The sequence below is a fragment of the Agrilus planipennis genome, unplaced genomic scaffold, assembly GCF_000699045.2.
Source record: "Agrilus planipennis isolate EAB-ADULT unplaced genomic scaffold, Apla_2.0 scaffold263, whole genome shotgun sequence".
In the NCBI taxonomy this organism is placed as follows: Eukaryota; Metazoa; Arthropoda; class Insecta; order Coleoptera; family Buprestidae; genus Agrilus; species Agrilus planipennis.
Window position 1 is genome coordinate 312,287 of NW_020442449.1, and position 10,909 is coordinate 323,195.

Genomic DNA, 10,909 nt, shown 5'->3' on the forward strand with positions numbered 1-10,909 from the left:
ATCTTTTAGAAGTGAGTTAGTTTAATATGAAATATTATTCTGAAAATTCATTTCTGAATTTTTTACCCACTACACGCTACCTCAAATTAATGAGGGAAAAATTGTTGCTGTTGTCACACCCCCGCCGGGAATCGAACCCGGGACCTTTGGCTTTACGCACCAATGTTCTGACCACTAAACTACGAGAGGTGACAACAACAACCACGACCAACCGACCTACAAGGTTAACGATCCGTCGAACTAATGTAACTATATACTGAATATACTATGATTAAACATACATATAATTTAGATATCTTTTAGAAGTGAGTTAGTTTAATATGAAATATTATTCTGAAAATTCATTTCTGAATTTTTTACCCACTACACGCTACCTCAAATTAATGAGGGAAAAATTGTTGCTGTTGTCACACCCCCGCCGGGAATCGAACCCGGGACCTTTGGCTTTACGCACCAATGTTCTGACCACTAAACTACGAGAGGTGACAACAACAACCACGACCAACCGACCTACAAGGTTAACGATCCGTCGAACTAATGTAACTATATACTGAATATACTATGATTAAACATACATATAATTTAGATATCTTTTAGAAGTGAGTTAGTTTAATATGAAATATTATTCTGAAAATTCATTTCTGAATTTTTTACCCACTACACGCTACCTCAAATTAATGAGGGAAAAATTGTTGCTGTTGTCACACCCCCGCCGGGAATCGAACCCGGGACCTTTGGCTTTACTCACCAATGTTCTACCACTAAACTACGAGAGGTGACAACAGCAACCACGACCAACCGACCTACAAGGTTAACGATCCGTCGGTTTTTATTAACTTAATTATATATATATTAAATATATGAAATCCTATGACATTGTTGGTTACTTAATAGTGGATTATATAAGTTATTGGACGTGTAGGGAGAACAAGCCTGTAATTCTCTAGTTTTTATTAATTTTTAAACCTGGGTACGTAGCAGGGTGCAACGAAGTGTTCCCCCGTATAATAGTCTTGTGCCACTCCATGTATTACTACAATGTCTTCTACCATTGGCGACACATTCATTATTCTGTAGTTTTTTATGTTTGGTACAATCGCGTCCACAAGAAGAAACTGAATTTGATGTTGTGTATATGACTGATAAAAGAATTCGTTCATTAGGACCATTGGAGCAATTCGAAATGCTATGGCTTTCCACATTCTTGCTTCTAAACTATTAAAAAGTATTTCGTTATTGATAAAGTAGTAACGGTTGAAGGGGTAGGTGCGTCTAATAGCGTTTAGAAGGCGAAATAAACGTAATAGAAGAAGCAGGGATGATAAAATAGTTGATTAAATGAGTCTATGGATAGTATTTACCCGTTGATAGGGTCTGAGAATTGATCAAAAGCGGATTTAAGGCTATCTCTGCTAAGTACATAAGTTTGTACTGGCGTTTCGGCCACAATGCTACATGCGTAAGGGTTGCCGGTCACCATACTTATTTCTCCAAAGCTGTTACCGGGTGTAATGTATTCTTCATATATTTCCTTGTACGTTATGTTTTTCACCCAATCGACAACGGGTAGAACACCCGAATTGTTCATTTTATCAATGATACTTGGCTTCGGAATGTAGGTTAGGCGCAAAAGTCCTAAACAAATAGTAAAATAAATTCAGCTCGAGTCGAAAGTGGACAATAGGATCTAGATTTTCATCTACGATGGGTTAGGTTAGGTTTTCGAGTATTACCTGAGATTAGAATGAATACTCCGTCAGATGGTAAGCCACCTGTGCAAATTTCTTCTCCAGCGTCAAATATTTTGGTGATAATATTGCTGAACAAATATTCTATTAGTGCTTCATCGCCAGATATCCACGGCGTTTCTCTGAATACATCTTTCGGTGTATTTGGTGGTATCCATTTCATCTTAGTGAGTATGTGGAATTGCTGGTCCAATTTCGCTTTCATTAACGAATATTCAATTTCATCCATCCAGCCTGAGAAATTTCAAATTGTTACGTATAAGCATGTCAGTGATAATCAATACATTCATTTCAGATGACTATTGAGTATGTTCTTAGGCATGTATCGATGGATGGTTGGCAATCATAATATTAAAGATGCGGTGGGTAATAAATCATACTCCGGGTGACACATATTTGCCGCTTAACAATAGGACTTCTAGAAGTTGCGTGATTGAAGAAGTGCAAATTGTTTTGTACAAACGTGTACGTGATAATCAATACATTGATTTCCAATGGCTGTGAGCGATTCCTGACCGGCAATCATTGTAATAAAGGCTCGGAGGGTAATAAATTATAGCTTGAGTGACACATATTCGCCGCTTAACAATAGGAGTTCTAAAATTTTCAAGAAGAATGAAGACTAAGGAATTGAAAATTGCTACTTATGTACCTATAATCCTGTACTTGATAATCAATACATTGATTCCCGACGGCTCTTGATTATGCCCGGAGGCAGGGATCTATCGAAAGGTTGATAATCGTAATACTAAAGATGCAGTGGGTAATAAATCATACCCTGGGTGACATATTTATCGCTTAACAATAGGACTTCTAGAAGTTGCGTGATTGAAGAAGTGCAAATTGTTATGTACAAACGTCTACGTGATGAACAAGACATTGATTTTCAACGACTGTGAACGATTCATGACCGCCAATCATTGTAATAAAGGCTCGGAGGGTAATAAATCATAGCTTGAGAGACACGTATTTGTCGCTTAACAGTAGGAGTTCTAGAATTGTAAAGAAGAATGAAGACTGAGGAATTGCAAATTGCTGCTTATGTACCTACAAGCCTGTACTCGATAATCAATACATTGATTCCCGACGGCTTTTGATTATGTCCGGAGACAGGGAACTATCGAAAGGTTGACAATCTTTGTACTAAAAACGCGGTGGGTAATAAATCATCCCCTGGGTGACACATATTTGCCTCTTAACAATAGGAATTCTAGAATTTTAAAAAAGAATGAAGACTAAGGAATTGAAAATTGCTACTTATGAGCGTATAATCAATACATTGATTCCCGACGGCTATCGACTATGCCCAAAGGCAGGGTCCGATCGATGGTTGACAATCTTTGTTCTGAAGAAGCGGTGGGTAATAAATCATACCCTGGGTAACACATATTTACCGCTTTACAATAGGACTTCTACAATTTTGAAGAAGAACGAAGACTGAGGAATTGCAAATTTCTACGTATGTACCTATAAACGTGTACGTAACAATTAATACATCGATTCCCAACAGTCATGAGCTATGCCGGCAGGCAGGGTCAGATCGATGGTTGACAATCTTTGTTGTAAAGAAGCGGTCATTAGATATTTTTTTTGCAGATAATTATATTTAAAAGCTGAATGATTGTTTTGAAGGACAAGAAGCCGCCCAACAAGGTGTTCTTTCATTAATAATTTCTCAGAAGTGATAATGTTGATAATAACACCTGAAATTTTTAAATCAAGGGCGGTATTCCTGACATCATTAAGGACCATGAGACAAGCATGCTTAGTTTTGACCATATTGGCAATCCACGGCTTTTCTTTCTCTATCAATCCCAATTGTCTTGTGACCATCTGATTATTGACTTGTAATCTTTGCTTACAATCGTCCCTAATGTGTTTATTATCGATGGTTTTCATTATCATCTCCTCTATTCCGTCGTTACCTATTAGGTAACCCTGAAAATGTAAATCTTATTTTCATATGGACCCACTACATTTTTTGTGAAATTTTTAATTGAGTCAACAAATACATAGACATTACTTGGGGTAAGTCGAGATAGAGTAAGTCGAGGTAGCGAATATAACTATAGAAAATACGCGTTTATTTTGTATTTTAGTAACTAGTTTTCATACTTTTCCGATTTCATAGGCGAGCATGATTTTCTTATTTTTTCTGAATTCTCGGAAATCCGAAAGTTTCTGGTAGATGATGTGGGAGATCATAACAATTCTTATAAGCAACAGCAGGCGGAGAACTTTAAAGGTGTTTTGTAGAGAGCTCTGCATTTGACAGGGGCGAATTACTTCACAAATATCCATTCCAAGATTAATTATAACAAGGATTAACACAAAAAGGTCGAACACATTCCAAAATGAGCTACGGATAAATCAAAACATTACAATTTCTTCTATTACAGATGCGTTACTGTTAATGATTACGTGAAATAGGCCTTCAGTGCTTCACGAAAGTTTGAGTCTGTTGAATATGCAATCCTTTTGATGATATATTCAAATATGTATACAACATAAAATATGAAGTACGATGTCATAATCACAAACCAAATTGTTGTGAAATTCTCCACGTCGCTAATGGTTTCATATATTATTAATCCACAAGTTAAAAGAACAAATACGTAAACGGCAAATGCGAAATAAGGATGCAACACTATATTATATATTCTACGTCTCCATTTGTCTTTTGGAACCCTTGCTTCTCTGTGGTGAGTTTCCAGCCATGCTAATCTCTTCTTCTTCTTTACATTACTCACATTCCTCTACAAAAATATTAAATTTTGCTTTGTACACTGTGTTTCTGAAGTGTCGCCAAATAACTTTGGGTGCATTGAATAGAGACTGTGTTATTGAAGTTATACAGCAAATGGCGTACCGTGTTATTTTACCAACTTTGCGCTATATTTAATGGAAATTGTAACAATTAATCGACATTGAATACCGTGTTGTTAAACGGTGTTCCTGTAGATTGAAGGATGTTGAAGTAAGCCTGCGTACCGTGTTATTCTAGTAGACTTGGGGTGCGTAGTATTGAAAATGTGTTATAGAAGATTTGACCAAGTTTTTATATCTTGTTGTTGAAGTGATGCCACCATCTGCGTAACGTGTTATTCACGTATGTTTGGGATGTGTTATATGGAAACTACATAACTGGGGAATTAAAAGTTAACACAGTTTATACACTGTGTTTCTGAAATGACGCCAAATAATTTTAGGTGCGTTGAATGGAGACCGTGTTATTGAAGTCATGCAGCAAATGGCGTTCAGTGTTATTCTACCAAGTTTGCGCTATGTTTAATGGAAATTGTAACGATTGGTCCACATTGTATTCCGTGTTGTTGAACGGTGTTCCTGTAGATTGAAGGATGTTGAAGTAAGCCCGTGTTATCAATGGGTTTTGACAGTCTGATTACTGTGTTATTCTAGTAGACTTGGGGTTCGTAGTATTGAAAATGTGTTATTGAAGATTTGTTCAAGTTTTTATATCTTGTTGTTGAAGTGATGCCACCATCTGCGTACCGTGTTATTCACGTATGTTTGGGATGTGTTATATGGAAACTACATAACTGGAAAATTAAAAGTTAACTCAGTTTATACACTGTGTTTCTGAAGTGTCGCCAAATAGTTTTGGGTACGTTGAATGGTGACCGTGTTATTGAAGTCATGTATCAAATGGCGTACCGTGTTATTCTACCAATTAATCGACATTGTACACCGTGTTGTTGAACGGTGTTCCTGTAGATTGAAGGATGTTGAAGTAAGCCCGTGTTATCAATGGGTTTTGACAGTCTGATTACTGTGTTATTCTAGTAGACTTGGGGTTCGTAGTATTGAAAATGTGTTATTGAAGATTTGACCAAGTTTTTATATCTTGTTGTTGAAGTGATGCCACCATCTGCGTAACGTGTTATTCACGTATGTTTGGGATGTGTTATATGGAAACTACATAACTGGGGAATTAAAAGTTAACACAGTTTATTCACCGTGTTTCTGAAATGACGCCAAATAATTTTGGGTGCGTTGAATGGAGACCGTGTTATTGAAGTCATGCAGCAAATGGCGTTCGGTGTTATTCTACCAAGTTTGCGCTATGTTTAATGGAAATTGTAACGATTGGTCCACATTGTATTCCGTGTTGTTGAACGGTGTTCCTGTAGATTAAAGGTTGTTGAAGTAAGTCCGTGTTATCGATGGGTTGTGACAGTCTCATTACTGTGTTATTCTAGTAGACTTGGGGTGGGTAGTATTGAAAATGTGTTATTGAAGATTTGACCAAGTTTTTATATCTTGCTATTGAAGTGATGCCACCATCTGCGTACCGTGTTATTCACGTATGTTTGGGATGTGTTATATGGAAACTACATAACTGGAAAATTAAAAGTTAACTCAGTTTATACACTGTGTTTCTGAAGTGTCGCCAAATAGTTTTGGGTACGTTGAATGGTGACCGTGTTATTGAAGTCATGTATCAAATGGCGTACCGTGTTATTCTACCAATTAATCGACATTGTACACCGTGTTGTTGAACGGTGTTCCTGTAGATTGAAGGATGTTGAAGTAAGCCCGTGTTATCAATGGGTTTTGACAGTCTGATTACTGTGTTATTCTAGTAGACTTGGGGTTCGTAGTATTGAAAATGTGTTATTGAAGATTTGTTCAAGTTTTTATATCTTGTTGTTGAAGTGATGCCACCATCTGCGTACCGTGTTATTCACGTATGTTTGGGATGTGTTATATGGAAACTACATAACTGGAAAATTAAAAGTTAACTCAGTTTATACACTGTGTTTCTGAAGTGTCGCCAAATAGTTTTGGGTACGTTGAATGGTGACCGTGTTATTGAAGTCATGTAGCAAATGGCGTACCGTGTTATTCTACCAATTAATCGACATTGTACACCGTGTTGTTGAACGTTGTTCCTGTAGATTGAAGGATGTTGAAGTAAGCCCGTGTTATCGATGGGTTGTGACAGTCTGTGTACCGTGTTACTCTAGAGATTATGCTGCTGAAGAATTAAAACAATCTGCGTACCGCGTTATCTGACAGTATGCATTAAGGTGCTACGTTATATGGAAACCTTGTAAATACCTGAGTGAAACGGAACATTTTGAACAATTCGTCAAGTTTCATAATGGCCTCTTTCGTATCCATTGCCCTATCAACAGCATGGTTCAGACAACGGAATGCATCGCTGGTTAGCATACCATGTTCGTGTTGCCTTATGTAGGAGACCCTTTTCGCTTTGAGAACTCTCATTCTCGCCTCTCTAAGTGACAAAAGGATATGCAAATATTAATACAAATCTCAACATCCATATTTTGTAAAATTTTAACAGTACGAAATCGTAAACACCTTGTCATATCTGCGAGCTCTTTGAATGTAGGCTCTTGAGGCACTTCCTTTAAACAGTCGGGGCATACAATATACTTAGTCGTTCTTATTTCGGTTTCGTGTTCTTTATCTGCAAATATGGTTTTCGTGTATGGATTACGTAGTTTTGTCACGTCAGCCACTATTTGCCATTTTGTGTCGGCAAGAAACCTAACAAGTATTAGAATTTATTAATTTACAATTATTGTTAACTTACTTTGTATAAAGAGCAACAGGCAGTTATCGAGATGCGGTTGCAACGTAGACAAGTGAATATTAGGAAGAGAGTCAGACAGGGATGCACACTGTCACTGCTGCTTTCTAATCGATACATCGAAGGCGCGATCGATATCATTAAAGACAGGACAATTGTAGGGATAGATATACAGGGGCAAGAGATTAGTATGCTTAGATTTGCAGATGATATGACAGCATTAGCATCTAGCAAGGAGGAGTTAGAGATAGCTTTAAATAAAATGGAAGCGGTGTTGACAAAACAGTATTGCATGAAAATAAATGAAAGTAAAATAAAAATACTCGTATGCAATGGGAGAAGAAGTAGGGAAAGGGCAAATATAATTATAGGAAACGGAAAATTAGAAGAAGTGGTTGATTTTAGGTATCTAGGAAGTCAGATAAGTCAGGACGGAAGGAGTAGTAGGGATATAGAGGAGAGGGTAGCGCAGGGTCCATTTCGTCCGTCTCATCTTTCTCACCCGCACTATCACCCACCCATTCCCACGATTCCTGAAAGAAGGATGAAGAGGGCCTTCCACCCAACCTTCCGGCGTAGTCCGGAGGGACTGCCCACCCACCAGCAATACTGGCTGGTGGGAATGAAACACCCAAAAGATTTTTTTTTTTCAGGATCGAGTCGCCTTTAAGGATGTTAGGGAGGTACGTCAAAATGTTAGGAGAGACAAATACAAATTTGGAAGAATGTTCCCCATTCAATTCTAAAACTCCTGTAAAAATTACAAATTGATTCACTAAATCGTTAAAAAGTTATTGAATACAATGAAGAAGTAATCGAAGCTGTAAATGGTTATTTTGAGGAGCTTGACGAATCAGTCTATAGAGATGGCATTAATAGACTGGAACACCGCTATGAGAAATGTATCAGCCTTGGAGGAGATTATGTTGAGAAATAAAAAAAAAAAATTTTTAAAAACCTTGTTTTTCTTGGTCAGGCCGGAAACTTATCAATCCACCCTCGTATTTACCTCATGATATGCTGCAAAACCTAATTAATCACGAATTTCTAATTTAATGTACTCTTGTCTCCGATTGTACCTCCCAAATATCCTTAACTAGAAAGAAGTCACTTCTATGATCGCGAACGATTAATGTAGAAATTCGGAAAAGGTTGTTAATGGTGTATATTTGGAGCACTACGCTGTACGGGTGCGAAACATGAACAGTGGGCGCGGCGGAAAAGAAAAGTTTAGAAGCGTTCGAAATGTGGTGTTACCGGCTAATGATGAGGATGCGGTGGATAGAGAAGTTTAGAAACGAAGAGGCATTAGAAAGAATAGGAGAACAGAGGACTTTTTGAAAGTCAATAGGGAACAGGCGAGATAGGTTGGTGAAATACCTCCCCAGGCATGAAGGTCTAGTCAGAGACCCATTAGAGGCAGAAAGGGAAGTTAGGAGGGGTACAGGTAGACCTAGATTAGATTACCGTTCGCAAATAGTTAAGAATGTGGGCTGTTCAAGGTTTAGGGATGCGAAGATTGGCTCAGGATAGGTAAGAGTGGAGGTGCGCGTCCAACCAGTCTTAGGATTGACGACCTAACGATGATGATGATTGTTAACGTCGTTACTATACTTACTTGTCCATTTTGAGCACCGATATAAATTGCTCTGTCTTAGTGTTGATGTGCTTTATACAGGTGTTCATGTTGTTCCTTCTGGCTAGGGAAATTGTGGAGAGTCCGACAAATTTAAGCATTAATGGTGTCACACAAATGTCCAGAATGCAGGTTATTATTTGCAAGAAGCATGTTACACAGTATAATTCTTTACCGAGTTTCATAACCATTTCGTCATCTTGGGTAAACAATATCCAACCCAAAAACGTGGCTATACCACCGCGGGTTACACCAATACTGATGACGGTTGCTTCTTGCATTGATAAACCGTATTCGATGCGACTAAGAAGCGGAGCCATCAGGAATATCGTTATCAGACGAAACGTGTAAATCTAATTAAAAAAAGATAGATTCAGAAAATGCCTTTTTTCTTGTCTAGTTGGAAAGTTGTCTGAATTTCCATAAGGCGAGCTACACGGTCTATAACCGTCACAAAACAAGCTTTTCTACCGTGTTAAGAGAAGACCGTGTTATGAGAATGTTGTGTGTTAAAGATGTTGCTGTAGGTTTTGTTTCGTACTTTAAAGAAACGGTGCTTGCGAAATGCGGTGACGTAGCAGAGCTATTGTATGTATTGCGCCGTGTTAACAAGAGATAATGTTATTAAAATTTTATGTTTTAGGTATGTATGTTATTTTAGAGATTGTACCTTGCGAAACGTTATTTGAAGTCTCATGTTTTAGGTTTGTTGCAGATTTATACCTTCTAATAATGAATGCTGTTATGTAGCTGTGCTACTGTAGTTATTGTGCCGTGTTAAGACGAGCTCATGCTATTAAAATTCCATGTTTTATATATATGTTATTATAGTTTGTATAGTGTCTAGTAACAAACCGTGTTGTCAGAATCTAGGGTTGCGATAGAGTTATTTAGGGGTTGTACCGTGTGAAGACGAAACCGTGTTATTAAAGTGCCGTGTTTGTGGTGTTGTAGATGTGTATCGTGTAACAATGAAATTATGTTGTCAGGATATTGATTTGTAGCAGTGTTACTGCTGGCAATGCACCGTGTTAAGAAGAATGTTTAGTAAGCAAACCGTGTTGTAGGAATATAGTTCGGAGATTTTACCGTGTGAGGAAGAAACCGTGTCGTTGTATTTAATTGGGCCGTGTTACAAGGAAACAAGGGCTCGTAAAAATGACATGTTTCATGATTTAGGTTTGTATTTTCCACTTACAGTTGCTAATGAAATGAAGATTGTTGCCGTGTTTCTTCCGGAGACTGTTCCTACTATCATCTTTTCAGAAAGCAGTATTCCTTGGGTAGTGTACATCAACGTATTCACGAACTGAAGGACAACTCTAAAGAAGTTGTGCATCATCTGTTCGTCTTCACTATTCATACTTCGTTTCTCGATGCTAGCGAAGATTCCGACTGTCATAATACTTAGCGCTCCATTCATGGACAGTTTGGTGCTGCAGTAGTAAGACGCCAAAGAGGTGGTATTGAAGAGCGTTATAGTGAAGAACACACTTCTCTGTGTCGTCCTCAGTATAATCCTGATTAGAATCCCGAATCCCAGGCCAATAGATAATCCACCGAAGAGGTTTTTAAAGAAATACAAGGATATTTCTCCTGGCGTTACAATGTGATTGCCGTAAATGCTGATGCATAAATTAAAAATGACCATTGCAAATGCTTCTGTGAAAACCTTTTCTCCATTGATGACCGTCTGAAGGTGTTTGGAAAATGCGATCCCCTGCAGGCGATTGATCAACTCGTGGGTTTCAATCAATACAAGAGCCCCTCCGAACATGATTATCAGACTGAAGTTAGTCATGGGTATTCCGAGCAAGATTGAACATATGAACATGCCTAAAGAATGACGTTATTAATAAACATTGCAAAATTATTATTAAAAATTATATAACTCCATTAAATATTGTCAAAAAAAAAAAGTAAAATTCGTATTAGAATAAATAGATA

At 37.7% G+C, this 10,909-nt stretch overlaps 1 protein-coding gene across 1 annotated transcript in view; it reads right to left on the reverse strand.

Moving 5' to 3' along the window:
• Positions 1–10,909, reverse strand: part of LOC108740030 — a 28,392-nt gene that overhangs the window by 16,142 nt on the left and 1,341 nt on the right. Inside the window, exons 2-11 of the mRNA XM_025980498.1 lie at positions 10,161–10,798; positions 8,945–9,315; positions 7,095–7,283; positions 6,831–7,008; positions 4,170–4,504; positions 3,864–4,107; positions 3,452–3,686; positions 1,734–1,982; positions 1,362–1,635; positions 967–1,215 (exon numbers count right to left, since the gene is read on the reverse strand). Coding sequence (XP_025836283.1) covers positions 967–1,215; positions 1,362–1,635; positions 1,734–1,982; positions 3,452–3,686; positions 3,864–4,107; positions 4,170–4,504; positions 6,831–7,008; positions 7,095–7,283; positions 8,945–9,315; positions 10,161–10,798 — 2,962 coding nt within the window. The remainder of the gene's footprint in view (positions 1–966; positions 1,216–1,361; positions 1,636–1,733; positions 1,983–3,451; positions 3,687–3,863; positions 4,108–4,169; positions 4,505–6,830; positions 7,009–7,094; positions 7,284–8,944; positions 9,316–10,160; positions 10,799–10,909) is intronic.